Below are 16,854 nucleotides of genomic sequence, written 5' to 3'. Positions count from 1 at the left end.
TTAGGTTCCACTAACCTGATAAAGATAACAACAACAAAAAACTAGGTTATTTTAATTTAATTCTAATTACAAAATTATATCATTTGTCCAAGAAAAGCGTAAGAAAATAAATGGTGTAATACTAATCTAAAGCATTAGCTATTCTCTTGAAAATTATACCAAACACATGTCAATTATTATAATCACTTTAGTTATCACTATTTAATTCCAAAGTTATATCAATAATCAGTAAAATTTACAAAAAACAACTAGCTTAGATAATGTACCAAAGTATTTCTAGTTATCACCAGAAACTTTAAAGCAAACTTTACCTATTTCATATTTTGAAGATTTGTAGAGTGGAGTTATTACACATATCAGCCTAACCATATGGATTCTGACAAAGCAGAAATCATTTTTTTATTTTAATCTTCACCCGAGGATATTTTTTTCCATTGCTTTTCAGAGAGAGTGTAAAGGAGAGAGAAACATCAGGGTGAGAGAGACACATCGGTTGGTTGCCTCCCACCCATGTCCCGACTGGGGCGGGGGATCAAGCCTGCAAACCGAGGCCCGTGCCCTTGATCAGAATCGACCCAAGGCCCTTCAGCTCTCAGGCTGATGCTCTAACCACGGAGCCAAACTGGCTAGGGCGCAGATTACTTTTTAATTAAGAACACTGAAACTAAAAAACAATTATTTAGGCAGAAAATCATTCAGTGAGAAGCACTTCAATAAATAGACTCTTTGTAGAAAATGTCTTTGTTTTCTTCCCATAGGTTAAAAAACCCTCTCGTTCATTTGATTAAACAAAAATAAAACAAGCTGCATAGGAACAATTTAAAATCCAAAGAGACACCGACTTTAAGGCCGCAATTCAAGCAGCTGACACAGCAGCATCTCCTTGCTACCTTCTCCAGCCTTCTCTGTGGACCACAGAAATACATTAAGAAGCCCGTTAGTCAACACAGTTGTTTTTGAACACTTTTCATTGGTTTTTTACCTGCTCATTGCCTGTCATGCCTGCAGCCTGCAGTATAACATTTAAGATTTAAATGAAAAATCCATGGGTGGGGGGAACCCAACTCAAACAAATATCCACTTTAAAGGTTTGAGGGGAACCAACCTTCCTCCACTTGTAGAAAATGTTTTAAGAAAAAGTCAGTCTATTAGCACTTGTTTTATTTGGATAGGGCTGAATCTTAAAAGTCATATCTTAGTTCTACACTAACTCAATATTTATGTATTGCTTAATATCGTATCAGTTTCATACATAAGAACTGACTACTCTTTAGAAAAGTATGTTTGATGGCTAGAGGAAATACTCCTCGGTTTAAAAGATGAAATTTTGTTCCCAAATACTAAGGATCATTTAAACAAATCTACATGTTTCTTTTCAAAATACAGAAATTACATTGTTTTTCCTTATAAGCCCTTTCTAACATTCAAAAAGATAGGTAATGATTAGCAATGGTCAAAGAAAACAGAATCCTATACTAAGAGTGCTTCAAAAGTAATTCACAAATATTTCTTAGCTTCTTCCAATATCCCAAAAGAAATTAAAAGTAACTGCTCAGAACATACAGCTTTAATAGGCAAAAAAACGGTTCAGTTACCTTCAAGTTTTTCCAGTGTTATGGAAAGTAGAAAATAATATACTAAATATCAGTATGTAGAGTATGAATCCATTTGTATTTTAAAATGCATACACATAAGAGAAAACCTAGGAGAGACATAATAGTTCCTCTAGGTGGATGAGATCATGGGTATTTAATTTTCATCTTTTCATTCTATTTTCATAGATGGGTATGAACTACTTTGGTAATTTAAAACAGGAACTTACACTATTTCACATGATTCTCAACCACTTTAAGATAAAAACAGAAAAGAAACACAAACACCAAAGGGATACCCTTAATTCCAAGAAAAAAACATATATTTTACACATTATATGAAAATATCTTAATTTTGCACTGTAAGATGGTCCTCATTTGCATGGATTTTATGTGGAAGGTAAAAACCATACAGTAGAAAAACAAACGTTAACAACCTTTAAGAATCAAACGCATTTTAGCTAAAGTTTTATTTTGTTATAGCATGACCATTTATAGACCAATTTACTAAAACAAAAAACATGAGAGAAGAAAACTGGATATATTTATTCTAGAACCACTCATTTCTAGCTGCTAGGCTATCACAAATAGCTTTGGATTACTAAATTACTTCCTCATACAATGTATGTCCAAAGATGCCACACCCTTGCATTTTTAAAAAATTTATTTTTGTTGTTGAGAGTATCACAGATGCCCCCATTTTCCCTTCTTTCTCTCCATCCACCAGGCTCCTGCCCAGCCCAGGCAAAGGAAGCATTTGCAGAAAGTGTAATGCTTTCTGGAAACTGAAACATCATTCCACCTGGAGCAGGGGGAGGGGAGGAAGTGCTGTCAGAAGATCGTAAATCACAGTGTTCAGACTCTCTCCTGAGAGGCCTTAAGGAGTGACACAGAAAGACTTGTGCTTTGCACTACCCGGGGCAGCATGTGTGGAGAACAGGTTGTAGGAATGAAGGAGGAGCGCCAGAGTCAGGCAGCTGCTGTAATAACATAGACTAAAGTAATGGCAGGAAAGGTGAGAGATGCAGAAAGATAAAATTTAGGGGGTGCTCCAACAGGACTTCAGTGATTTGGAGATGAGTCAAAGATGATTCACAGGCTGTGGCTTGATAATTGCTGATATGAGGCCTATTAATGAGGATGGAAACCCAGGATCCAGCCAGAACAGACTTTTTGTCCATGTGGGGGTGGAGCTGGGGGTAGGTTGGTGGAGGGAAGTGGAGGTGGAAAGTGAGATCAATCCTGGTAGACTTAAGATTCTACAAGATATCCCAACAGATGTGTCAAGTAGGCAATGAATATATAATTTACGAGCTAAGAGTTAGGTTTAGGGCAAGACATGTATTTGAGGATGACCATCATACAGTTCAATGTTTTCTCAACCTTTAAAAAAATCCACGTCTACCTGATGAACCCCAAAATGGCCTTCCTTCCACTCCTAAGATGAAATTAATGTAGATGGTAAAGGAAGCCATGGGAACAAATGAGAATTTTTCAGGAAAACAGTAAAAGTGAGAAAGACCCTAAGACAAGCTTGAAGAACACCAATGTCTAAGGGACAGGGAGAGGAGCCTTCAAATGAAAAGAATAAAAAGTGAGTTGGTTTCTCCCCTTTAATGATTTATCTTCTATTCTAAGGAGCAGAAAAATCTGGATGGCTAAGGGGAAATGATAAGCCTCTTCTAAACCTTTAGTAAGCTTCAGAACCTGCCTAAAAGAAAGGTGTCACTCTCATTTCTCCTGCTGTTGCTGAGGCAAAGCTGCAGTTGCACAGAGAGGAACTGGTGAGTGTATTGCAGGGCAAGTCCAGAGGTGTGGTAGGTCCTCACTCACCTGTTAACTAATTTTATACAAACAGCTAATCAAGTTTTTTCTTTTACTTACTTTTAATTTTCTAAAATCAAAGTAGAAAAGTAAATAGATGCTGACTCAGCTCCTGACTCCTGGACAGTGAGGCCTAATTCTAGTCCAGGCTCCATGCTGAAGGTTTGTTTGGTTGATTAATGCAATAAAATAATTCTAGGAGCAAGTAATTCTGGCAATTCAGTGTATTCCAGGACACGCACAACTCCTCTTTCTTACCCCAGAAAACACTTTGGATCAACTCTTCTTAGCTTTGGTGTAAATCCAGTCACAACAGACTTGCCCGAATCCAGGACGTTAACAGAAAATTCTGATTTAAATCTGAATGAAAATACAGAATATTGTAAAGCATAAGAATCAAGTATACTTAGGGGCTAAATCCTTATTCACATGCCTGGCATTTCTCATCTGAAAACTTCATAGTTTGGAAAATAATAATTTGTATATCAAAGCAATACTATATAAGCAGCTTTGCTGTGAAAAATACTGGCAGCTACGGGGCCGCCCTTTCATAGAACTACTGGTGCACAGTACCTGTCATCTTGCTTTATGATTAATTACAGTGCATAGATGAAAATACTGTGGTATCCACAGCTGACCCTTCAACAACAGGGGCTTGTACTGTGCAGGTCGACTTATACGCAGGTTTTTTCCAATAAATACTGTAAATGTATTTTCTCTTATGATTCTAATAACATTTCCTTTTCTCTAGTTTATTGTAAGAATACAGTATATAATACATATAACACAAAATGTGTTAATAGACCGTTATTGGTAAGGTTTTCGGTCAACAGTAGGCTACTAATAGTTAAGTTTTGGGGGTGTCAAAAGTTATATGTGAATTTTTAACTGCAGGGGGTGGGGGAGCCAGTGCCCTCAACCCCCACATTGTTCAAGGGTCAACTGTACTGTTTTGTACTTACGTTTTACTAAAGTTTGATTTTAACAGGTACTATTAAATCAATAATCTGACCTAAATAAAATTATGACTACAATATTTGAAATAGTATTTTAAGCACAGCATTAGAAAATGTACTGAGGCCCTGGCTGGTATGGCTCAGATGGTTGAAGCATCAAAAGGTGGCGAGTTTGATTCCCGGTTGGGGTGCGTGTGGAAGGCAATCGATTGATGTTATTCTCTCTCTCCCTTCCTCTCTCTAAAATCAGTAAGAAAATACTTAAAAAAACCAAATACAAACAAAATGTACTCAGTATACTGGGTGTATGATATGCAGTATTTTTTGTTGTTATGGGTGGTGCTGTTATTGAATCAATCAAGCTATACTACACATTAGAAGCAAACAGTGTTTAGGGAGGAACTTTTAATTCTATGTTCCTGTTACAGTATAAAAAAGGAGGGGGAATAGTGTGTTATAAAGTTTTACAACCATTTTCACAGCTAGAAGAACTGGAAATTGAGGGGGAAAGGATAATATAGGAGGAAATACCTACCAACAAATGTCCAGCAATACTTTTCCCACCTGGAGTAATCCAGAAAATAAAAGTCTGTATTGAAAGAAGCAGTGCATCCAAATGAGTTACTCCAGCAAGTCAGCTGCTCATGATTCTACTTTTTTTCCTTTAAATCAACAAAGGCAACTGACATTACCATCTTGTTCTTAAATCAGAAGAGATTGTGAATGTCTAACAAAACATTAACTTAAATTTCGCTTTTTCAGATTCTTTGACTCATTTACATAAATAAACATTTAAATATTATTTCTACTATCAGTATTTAATAGGTAATAATTGTTACTCAAATTAGTTACCCAAATGTAGGTATGTTCTAAGTTTGAGAAAATTACTATGTCAAAGGCAAGAAATACAGCCTTGAACCCACAAAGCGATTTTTAAGGTCAGGATATGACATGTACTAGGTTATGTTTAGGGGGTGGATACAGATTTAATTCCTCAGGAGCCCTTAGGTGTCAGTGCTAACATTAAGATTCCCCAAAGTGGATATAGATATTTGTATCCAAATACTCACATCCCAGGACTCATGTAAAATAATGTGTCAATTACCTTTAAAGTTACTGCCAAAGGATTAATTTTAAAAACCATCTGATAATGCTTGCTTCCTAACTTTTAACTCTTTTCCTGATCATGATCACTTATTACAAAAGACATTCACTTTTATTCCTAGTTAGAAACAAATCACTTGATTATAACCCTCTATCACCTCAATAAACTACTACCTGTCCTTAGACTTGCAAAGTTAGCAGAGTTCAGTACAGAAAACCTAAGAGGGTAGAAGAGGTAGTAAGGCATAGAGACCTTGGACAGTCCCTCAGTTCTGCTTAGCAGCACAGCAACAAATGAGCAATGACAGACAGCAATTGTCCTAATCTAGGTCAATACAACAGCCAAAATACTTTGTAAACACTTTCTTTGGCTCTTTCTGGATATCAACACTGTGTTGATTATATAGCATGCTCAGAGCTTAATAGCGAAGTGTTCAGTAATATTTACTTATCTAACATCTTTTATCCAAGAATCTTAAAATCAAGTAATACTAATCATTACTGGGTCAATGAGAGAGGTAGGTACTAAGACAAATTGCAAAGGCCAAGAATCAGAAGTGTGTGCTATTGAATAATCTTTGTGAGCTAAAGACTGCTGCTTTATTTAGCTCCAAGTAAATAAAATGGAATATCTACTCTCCTTCAACAAACCCAAAGTTAGGACAACCCTGTTAAAAAGGATAGTAAATTTTCTTATTATGTTTCATTTGCATTTGTACTTAATTTTTAATGGTTTGATTTACTGGAGTTTAATTTTTAGAAGGTACTGTTTAGTTAATGATCTTACCCACAGAAAATTATAGTGACACAGCATTTTAGATATATTATTTTTAATATAATATTGTTTTAAATATTAGATTAAAAGTCTATGGTATTACATAAACCAATTATTTGAGTTACCTTTCTATTTGAGGTGAAGGGTTTATGCTAAGCTATATACACCATCTTCCTTGTGACCAAAAGCTGAATTTGTGAGATGGATACTTAAGAAAAGGTGCAGTCTCTAGCCATGAATAGTTCTGTGTATGTGTGTAAAGTGAATGAACTTGTAAAAGGATCGAGCTCCTGTCCTTAGCCTCAGTAGCACCACACTCTGAGTTAACTGGTTCAAACTGTTAGATAAAGTGATAACTAAAGGAATAGGAACAAAGGAAGGTTATATTTCATCATCTTAAGGTTTCACAGAGATGACGTAGGTTTCCGATTCAAATTCCCACCTCCTAAAAACAACTTCTTAAATGACTCAACTCTCAAATCACAGAAGTGCAGTAATCTGAAATTATCCTAATCTAAAGATTTAAGAAAATAGCCAATTACTACAAGTGATGTTCACTGTGAAGAATATATAGCTATATGAAATATAGCTACACAAAAGGAGAAATCAGTAAAAGATAACATTTTTAATATTTTTAAAGCAAGAAAGATGCTTGTTTATGATTCACATCAGTAGTTGCAACTTGGGTAAATGCTAGACTTACATTCAAGTGCTTGAAAGATTACTGCATAGAAATTTGATATTAAAATCTTTGCTCAGATGCCTTTCGGGCTCATTAAAGATGAGATGATGTACAAACCAATAGTGGTATTTAATTCCCACTCACTCTCAAGACAGGCTAAGATATACAGCTGTGATGACATTCCACAAGTGGGTTCATTGACACCAAAGGTAGTATTAAAAAGAAAAAGACCTCATACAGTCTGCTGGCATTTCACACCAACCATTGGAGGAGGTAGTAATATGTAGTGTTGGAACTGGAATTTAAAATACAAGATCAGCACTAACTGTAAACATTTCTAAAGCATTGTAGGTAATTCTTTAAATTATAATGTAGTGAAAAAGAATTAGAATTCATACAAAACCAGATTTTTAAAAATCAAAAAATGGGAATATTTAGTAAATTTACTCAAATGAAGCTTAAATGATACAGAACTGAAATATTAGAAGTCTATATACAATAGAAAGTGAATATAAATTAGCCAATTCTCTGAACACTTCCAGACAAGCACTCATACAAATACATATTCACCTCTTTTATATAGGAATAATACATACGTACATGACATGACAATTCTGGCCAAAAAAATTCAGAAATATCAAAAATATTCTCAAGTTTTAAAGATGGTGTGGAATAAGTTTTGACGACAACCTTCTACATGAATGGAAACCCCTGATTTAATTCCATAATTTTCATGCCAGAAGCATGGTTGGTTTTAATTTTTTAAAAACAGATATTGGTATTATACACATTGGCTTATTAATAATTAAGGCATTTTGTATACAGAGTATCTCAGTGTGGAAAAACAACTTTTAGTATTATTTGCTATGATGTCTTAAACTTTCAAAGTCTTTTTAACATAAGAAAATAGCTGCACACATTTGAGTGTATTCTTATAAAACACAATCTTAAAAAAAGTAATGATGATTGGTCTTTGCGGTTCCTAGTAATAAGTTCTGTCTTATTTTTCACAAAGTATAAAGTATATTCTTATGCAGGACTGCATTAAGATCCAGTAGTTCTTAAACAATGTTGCCAAATAACCATATAAATCCCAAGTGCAGCAAAGGTGAACAATCTTCTTCATGGTGCGCTTTCACCTCACTCAAGTTGAAGCTGCTCCTTTCGGATAATTTTCCACTTCAATGTGAAGTAGATCGTTAGCGTTTTGTTAGTGGTTTTATTATGTGGCTTTAAAAAAAAAAAAAGGTTCTGATTTCTTCCACAGTTCACAGTTCTCCAATGAGACTTATTCAGAAATCACAGAGTCCAGGGATGCTTTGAACAACCAAATGCTCTTTAGTAGATGAAGTCTTTCAATGCAACTGTAATAAATAAGCATCTACATCCTTAGAGAATAAAACAAAAGCATTCCATTAGCTATACATGAAATACACATATACTCAACCCCTTTCTTCTCCCTTTTTGTCACTTGATTTGCTTTAGTTTCCCTTTGTAAACTTTTGAGGGTAAAAACTGTGTCTTACTCAACTTCTTAATCTGCATTTGGTTAGCACAGGGCCTGGCACACAGCACATGCTCAATAAATGTTTGCTAAGTGCTGAGTAAATGGTTTGGTTCCTGTGATCAAGCAACTCTGCCTTTATAGCTAGGCAGGTTCATTAAATCATTCACAGCAATTCCCTCAGTTTGATGACAGCCTATGTTTCTGATTTCTACCTTCAAGAAAACTATAATTGAGGTTTTAATATTGTAAAGGAGGTTTTTATCATAGCTTAAGCAACTTCAGAGAACTTTTAATCACTCAATATTGTCTTTATCTTAACCTCATGTTCACAATAAAGCTTCTCCCTTTATAAAAAATTACAATGAAAAGCAAATTTCTAAGAAAACAATAATTTTTCAGTTCTATTACCAAGAATATAAGATCCCTCCAGAACAATGTGATATATTATGTATGTTCTAAAAGTATTCCACTTTTTTTCAGCTTTTACACTTCATTTTTCCCCCAATATCAAAAGAACAACAGGAAAATACTACTGGGAAACTGATTTCTGCTTATAAGATTTTAATCATTAAAAATTCTACAAAGTAAAATTATACACAGTGGTAACACACATTTGTAAATCATCTTGCTTCATTTCTTGAAGTATCCAAGAAGATTTTTACAAGTCTATAACGTAAATCGTCTTATTTAGTATATTATATATTTTTAAATTAAAGAACGCTTTTATATTTCTGGCTAATGCTCATTTATGATAGCAATATGCTCAGTAAAAAGGTGAATAGATTTAACAATGGCTTTTTTCTGAAATTATATGTATTTTATATGCCAATGTTTTCTGGAGTTTAAATACTAAAGTCCAATGTACCTTTTCCTTTAAGAGACAAGCAAATCAATTCATACTGTGATATGAACAGTTTACTTTCCCAAAGAGCATGATATTAGCCAAAGTCAAATAAAATATACTATCCCCCAAACCATTTAATTGTATTCCTCACCTACTCTTCGGATGCCTTCTTTACCTGGATTTTTAGCTTTTTCAAATATTTTTCTTTGATTGGAACTAGGTCATTAAATAACCTCTAGCACATTATTTCTGTGGCTGTATATCAAACACATTCTGTCTTATCTGTAATTCTTGCGTTCCCTGTCAAAGTCACATTCATATCCAGAAGACCATAAGCATTTGCAAATAAGAAATTAACTGTAGACCTTACTGAGTATTACTGAATTACTTTGCCTCAAGATTTTAGAGAGTTCATTTCGAACTGCATAATACTCACATATTATTTCTAAATTTTAACTAAGCTTAAATATTGATTTTAACCTTAAATTTTACGCTTAAATATAGATTACCTTAGCTATATTACCAGTATATCCTGGAACCAAAGTAAGATGGTTTTCTTGTTCCCACAATCCACTTAATTGTTGTTTTAAAATCTGAATATTTCTAGGAGGAAAAAGGAAAATGCAAATATAATATGATATGAACTTTGGTAGTAAATACATTTAATGAAAACAGTTAAGTACTTATCAGAGAAAATTATACTAATTGAAGTCAAGCAGTTCTAAAATAGTACATGCCAATCACAGAAATTAAAGGTTACTTGTTAATGCAGGTAAGAAAACTAGGCATGAAGCACTTAGACAACTTGTTCTTGGGTATGCAGCAGGAAATTTTGAGTCTAAAAAGAAAACTATATATAAACTTTAAGGAAACCATTGGGAGATATTTTTTGTAGCTTCATGATAATCTGGCTCATTTGGTAAAGTACCTACATATTTTCACATCAAGGGAATACTCAAGTTATGATGATTATAATAAAGTTTTTAGAATTGTAACTGTCCATATTGGGTTCTGAAGTTAATGTCTAGGTAGCCAAAGGACCTTGCAGGATGCCTCCATTCCTGTGTCTCATTACTTATTCCACTAAAGGCCATCTCTTTTCTCTCCCTTACTCATTATAATGGTTCAACCTCTGCTGTGCTTTTTCCTTCTAAGATGAAGAGTAGGAAGCCAGTGCAGAGCTATGGGCATCTCTCGGGACCACTGGCACAAGCATTACAACACGGGGCAAGAGAAAGCCCTATCACAAGCAGCAAAAATAAGAGCTGGGACACCCTGCTGCCAACACTAAGATTAGACCCTGGAGCATACACACAGTGCACGTGTGGGGAGGCAACAAGAAGTACTGAGCCTTGAGGCTGGACGTGGGCAACTTCTCCTGGGGCTCAGTGTTGTCCATGCAAAACAAGGATTACTGATGTTGTCTATGATGCACCCAACAACAAACTGGTCCGCACTAAGACCCTAGTAAAGAACTGCGTCATGCTCATTGACAGCACACCCTACCCACAGAGGCACCAGTCCCACTAGGCACTGCCCCTGGGCCACACGAAGGGAGCCAAGCTGACTCCTGAGGAGGAAGAGATTTTAAACAAAAAAACGATCAAAGAAAATTCAGAAGAAATATAATGAAAGGAAAAAGAATGCCAAAATCAGCAGTCTTCCAGAGGAGCCAGACTAACAGGGCAAGCTTCTTGCACCTATCACTTCAAGACCAGGCCAGTGTGGCCAAGCAGATGGCTATGTGCTCGAGGGCAAGGAGCTGGAGTTCTATCTGAGGAAAATCAAGGCTCGGAAAGGCAAATAAATCCCCTTTTTTCCTATCTTACCTCATGTAACAAAGATTTTTATTCTAAAATAAATAAGTAAATCAATAATAAAAAATAAAATAAAATACAATGAAGAGTAGAGTTTTACTAGAAGTAGTACAGGGGGTTACTGGGCTCTGGAATTGAACTTCTATGTGTAATTTTCTCATATGAACAGTATTCCAATTTAATATTTCCCTAGAAACAAAAAGGGTAAGTATTATATACTGATGATCATGAAAAAAAATTATCACCTAGCTTAATCCAGCTGCTTTTCTGGGGGGGGGGGAGAAAAAAATTTAGGAGCATGAGGTTATCTTTAAAGGTATACTCACCCATCATTTATAATTTCTGTTTTGGATGATAGTTCTGACCACCACCTTTTTATGACTGCTTGAAGCCAGTTTAAACCAACTATTATATATCTGAAATGACATTTTGTGACAAAATTCAAGTGTTTTCATCTAGGTAGTCTTTACAAAAAAATGATACTCCCCCTACTCAAAAAAACACATTACATTGATCTTTCCTCCTTTTAAACATTTATTTCATAAAACTGTATTTTATGTAACTTGTTTATAGATGCTTTTGTAATTGTCTTTAGTCACTTCATATTCTTTTCCTAATTAGAATATAACCAACTTGAAAAGAGTAACCACGTATGTCCCATGGAATTCAATCTACTACTAATGCACTCACGGGGCACAAAATCAAGGATGTTGAAAAAGGAAAATGAATTGAGATTCAGATTAGCACTTACTCTTCAAATTTGCTTTTAAGTAGTGACTTTACAAGAGGCAACAAGTCTACACAGCAGCCGAGTGAGATATATTGCTTTTCTTCCTGTAAACTAAAATAAATACTAAGTTATAAAAATATGAACAGGTCATAATTTTTCCTTTTTTAAAACTAATTTGTTTTCTGAAAAATATTCTTTTTACCTATTGGTAAGCACAGGAAGGCAATCCACCACCACTCCAAGGTCTTCTATCCTGTGGGAACAAAAAGAATAGCATTGCTTAGAGAGCTGATTTCCTCAATTATTTTCATATGATGAACTTCACACTGCTTCTGAGAAATTCACTCATTCGACCAATAATCTGTGTCTATGATTAGCCAGATACTGAGGGTACAGCAATAAACAGAGACAGGGTTTGCATTCTAGTATGTGCGTGAGCATGTGTGTGTATGTGTGTGAGAAGGCAGAGACAGACAACAAACATATAAACAAGTAAAATATATAGAACATGTAGATGGTAGTAAGTGCTATGGAGAAAAATAAAACAGGTAAGATAGAGAGTAAAGAAATGTGTACTTTTAAATAAGGTGGCCAAGGAAGGCCTCACTAAGGTAACATTTGAGAAAGTAATGTTTAAAATTTTCACTCATAGGGGACTCTTAAAGGTTTAGTTTTCCCATACTCGTATCTCTTAGTTTTATAGATAAGAATCTTAGAAAAGGTAACAACTTTATTCAGCCTGATAAAACAGTTTTCTGTATTTTGGTTGCTCTTAGACTGGTAATAAATGTAATTTAAACCATATTGTCTCTATTGAAGCTAAATACAGAGGTTTAAAACTTTAGCCAGTAATAACAAAAAAGAGACACTTCTAGGTAACACATTGGAAATTACTTTTATTGAACAAAAAGCATAAAAGGTCACACTTACCTCACCAAATAAGCTACAAGTTCACTTATACTTCTTTTTTTCCAGAAAGTTAAAGCTACATTCAATCTCAAATTCCTGCTGAACAAAACTTGTGCCATTGTTTCATGGTCCTGAGAAACCTAAAAGGCAATAATCTAATTTCTTAAAAAGCACACGGAAATATGATAGGAAATCATCTTTTCAATTAAATTATTCTGGTAAACATATTTTAAAATTATACAAAGGTGGTGATTACCAGAGGGAAAGGAGGGTGGGGGCAGATAGAAGAGGGTAGAGGGGATAAATGGTGACTGAAGGAGACGACTCTGGGTGGTGAACACACAATACAATGTACAGATGATGTATTATAGAATTGTACACCTGAAACCTATATAATTTTATTAACCAATGTCATCCCAATAAATCCAATAAAAAATTTTTAAAAAACAGAAAAATTATACAAAGGTAACTCCATTTACGGACCCACCAAAAATATATATATAGCCCAGTCGGGTGTGGCTCGGCAGTTGAGCATCGACCTAGGATCCAGCAGATCAAGGTTCGATTCCTGGTCAGGGCACATGCCCCAGGTTGTGGGCTTGATCCCCAGTCGGGGGCATGCAGGAGGCAGCCGATCAATGACAACTCTCTCATCATTGATGTTTCTCTCTCTCTCTCTCTCCCCCCCCTCCTCTCTCTAAAATCAATAAAGATATATTAAAATATATATGTGTGTGTGTGTGTGTGTGTGTGTGTGTGTGTGTATTGCAGTTGAACATTGTAAACAAATGATCTAAAGAAAGTTAGGAGCTATTTTTTTTTAACCAGTACTTTTTCTTATTTGCTACCATTTTTCTTTTAAATATCAATAATTTATGAAATAAATTCTTTCTAGTTCACCTATAAAAGGATTCAATTTATAATATGGCTTAAAGGAAAAGGTAAACATATAGGCAAGTCATTTATTGAATAGCACATAAAAAAGGAACCATAAAAATTCAGTTCTGTGACAAGTATTTAAACTGACTCATTTATATGTGTTTCCTATAAAATAAAGTAATATATTCCTGTTATAAAAAGTCCAGCCGGTTTGGCTCAGCGGTTAGAGTGTCTGCCTGAGGACTGAAGGGTTTCGGGTTTGATTCCAGCCAAGGGCACATACCTCCACTGCAGGCTCTATCCTGGGCCCCTGTTGGGGTGTGTGCAGGAGGCAACCAATTAATGTGTCTCTCTCACATCTCACATCTCTCTCTCTCTCTCTCCCTCTCTCCCTCCCCCTCCCTCCCCCTCCCACTGTCTCTGGAAAGCAAAAATATCCTCAGGCGAGGATTAAAAAGAAAAAATTAAATATAAAAAAAGCTTAAATAATGCAGAACTGCATAAAATTAAAAGTAACTACCTGCCCACAAAAACATCTAATGAGACTGCTTAGAGGTAACCACAGTTAACAAACTGGTATGCATCTTTCCATACTATTTTCTAGACAAAGACAAATCAGCTATTTATAAAATTAAAATATTATGTATATTTTTGAAAACCCTGCTTTTTCACTTATATTTTAAGAAGATTTATTAATGTTAAAACAAAGATCAACCTAATTTTTGGAAAACAACTACATATTGTCTTTATGTTTATTTAGATTGATTCTGACTTTTCCCTATTAAAGCTATGCACCAATGAACATTCTTATATATGTAAATATGTGTACTTGTACAGATACTTCTGTAAGGTCAATTTTAGACTGGAATAGTTAGATCAAAGGTTATGTGTACTTTAACTTTGACAAAATAATATGGTATCACTTTTAGATTTAGGTTTTTAGAGCAGGCACTAGTCAACCAGGAAAAAGAAAGGTTTGTGAAAAGCAATAAAAATCAGAGAACAAAGTAAAAAGCGGGCCTTGAAAAAATGTCTTATACCATGGCACTAATTCAAATCACAACTGCAACTTTTTCAAAAAGCATTTGCACTCAATGTTTATTCTCTCAAGACAACTGAAGAACCAGCTGGGATCCCAATCAAGGCCAGATTTCTGGGTTATATAGTTACATGTTACTTTCCTTCAAAGTTTGTCGTTTCTATGATTATCTGATTAGTGTTGGCCTCTTCACTTCTGTAACTACATGAAAGCAGGAGCAGTGTCTGTTTTTCACCCACCAATCTCTCCCCTTAGAGTCTGCAGAATGCATTACACAGTAGGGAACCTTCAATAAGTATTTGTGAATGAATTAGTATGACAGTGATTCTCTTTAAAACTAAGGTTAAGTTACCATCCTGTTCTCTGGGCTCCATGATAATTCAATATTAAGCCAAATTCTCCTTCCTTCCTCCCTCTTTTCTCACATATACTATACACACTTCCTTCACTTCTCCTAGCATTGCTAACTTTCTATTACTCCAGGATCTAATTTTTTGAGAACATTTTCACTAGCAAAAAGAATCTTTTTTTGCATCACTTCATTATGGCTTTAGTTTAATAACACTGTATTTTCTACTTTTATTTAATCTTATTTACTTGTAATTATTATTCTAAATAATGACGCTCGTCTTCATTCACCTATACTATACGCTTATCGCTTATGACCATTTTATTTTTATTTTTATATTTTTAAAAAATATAGCTTTATTGATTTCAGAGAGAAGAAGGGAGAGGGAGAGAGATAGAAACATCAGTGATGACAGAGTCGCCACTGATCGCCTGCCTCCTGCACGCCTCCAATGGGGATCGAGCCCACAACCCAGGCACGTGCCCTGACCGGGAATTGAATCACAATCTCCTGGATCCTAGGTCAATGCTCAACCGCTGAGCCATGCCCAGCCAGGCTGGTGGTCCACTTTTTATGATCAAGCCTGCAACCCGGGCATGTGCCCTGACGGAGAATCGAACCCCGATCGTCTGGATCCCAGGTCAACGCTCAGCCGCTGAGCCACGCCCAGACGGGCTATGGTGGTCCACTTTTTAAGCAAGATTTCTTTTATTTTCCTTTAAATCTCCACTGGCCAACCTGTCATTCTGGATATTTATAGCAGCTAATCAATCATTTCAATCTACCTCAGATATCACTAACTTAAGAGAAATGGAATAAACTACTGATTCAAATTTGTTTAATCAGGAAAATTGTGTCAGGGAGTTACAACTGTTTCAAATAAATCTGAATTCAATGGGTGGCAAATTATTCTGCTAGAAGAATGTGGCAGAGAAAAAAACCAATAGTACAACAAGAATAAAGTTAAGTTTATAAACTTACCTCAGAAAAAAACCCACTGTATTTTGATGATGCATTTTCTGTCTGTGAAGAACCAGAATCACTGGAGTTAAGCAAATATGTTCGACTATCATGGTGTAATTTTTCAGGCAGGTGGCCTGCGCAAGCCAGTTCATTTTCTTTATTTGCCATGTCACAGCCCCCACTTCTAGGGGACTGTTTCTTTTTAGAACAAGAATTTGGAAAAGGATAATGAACTTTCTTTCTGTGGAAGATCACCTTACGTAGTTTATCTGGGTTTTTCACAGCTTGTCCAACTGTTCTGTAAAAATGAAAAAATAACAACAACACACATCAAAACCTTTAAAAATTTTTAAACAGAAAGATTTAATAGGTCACACTGTGTGATTACAATCCAGTAAAAATAGAAGTAAACAGAATTTTTAAAAATCTTAAATTTTAGATCAAAGTGGGAAATTACAAACCATCTAAAAAGTAATGAAAAGGATGATACTTTATACCAAATGAAAATAAAAAGTGGCATAATGACTAGATGCTTTTAAAATAAAATATTACAGGCCATTCTGGGAGTAAGAAAATTATAACAATTTCTAGTCACCTAAACTTTTTCTAACAAAGTGACAAATAATTATACATATTTGAATATTTTAAAGTTTATTTTCATTAGGTTGAAGTATATTTAATTTTATTTGAATAAGAAACCACAATAGAGCACATTTCAAGGTTTAGTATAGTGTTTCTCAAATATTTTGGCCTCAGGATGCTTTGTACTCTTAAAAATTCTTGAGGTCTTCTGAACACACTTCTCCCAAGAAGACAGAGAAATGGCTAACAGATATATAAAAAGATGCTCAATTTCACTAGCTATTAGGAAAATGCAAATCAAA

The 16,854-nt window shown here is 35.0% G+C and overlaps 1 protein-coding gene and 1 pseudogene across 2 annotated transcripts in view; one reads left to right on the top strand and one right to left on the bottom strand.

Annotated features, from left to right (window-relative positions):
• Positions 1-6,861: 6,861 nt before the first annotated feature.
• The window catches only part of KATNBL1 (katanin regulatory subunit B1 like 1), a 33,084-nt gene continuing 23,091 nt past the window's right edge, over positions 6,862-16,854 (bottom strand). Inside the window, exons 4-10 of the mRNA XM_081132778.1 lie at positions 15,989-16,268; positions 12,762-12,880; positions 12,034-12,084; positions 11,853-11,942; positions 11,428-11,517; positions 9,794-9,887; positions 6,862-8,321 (exon numbers count right to left, since the gene is read on the bottom strand). Coding sequence (XP_080988904.1) covers positions 8,289-8,321; positions 9,794-9,887; positions 11,428-11,517; positions 11,853-11,942; positions 12,034-12,084; positions 12,762-12,880; positions 15,989-16,268 — 757 coding nt within the window. The 3' untranslated portion in view covers positions 6,862-8,288. The remainder of the gene's footprint in view (positions 8,322-9,793; positions 9,888-11,427; positions 11,518-11,852; positions 11,943-12,033; positions 12,085-12,761; positions 12,881-15,988; positions 16,269-16,854) is intronic.
• LOC308555011 (small ribosomal subunit protein eS8 pseudogene) lies at positions 10,397-11,123 on the top strand (annotated as a pseudogene). The gene has a single exon. The product of its transcript is annotated as a small ribosomal subunit protein eS8 pseudogene (transcript).

The sequence above is a fragment of the Miniopterus schreibersii genome (genome assembly GCF_964146895.1).
Source record: "Miniopterus schreibersii genome assembly, chromosome: 1".
NCBI classification, from domain to species: domain Eukaryota; kingdom Metazoa; phylum Chordata; class Mammalia; order Chiroptera; family Miniopteridae; genus Miniopterus; species Miniopterus schreibersii.
The sequence above is the reverse complement of the archived record's forward strand: the minus strand, read 5'-3'. Positions and strand labels throughout refer to the sequence as shown.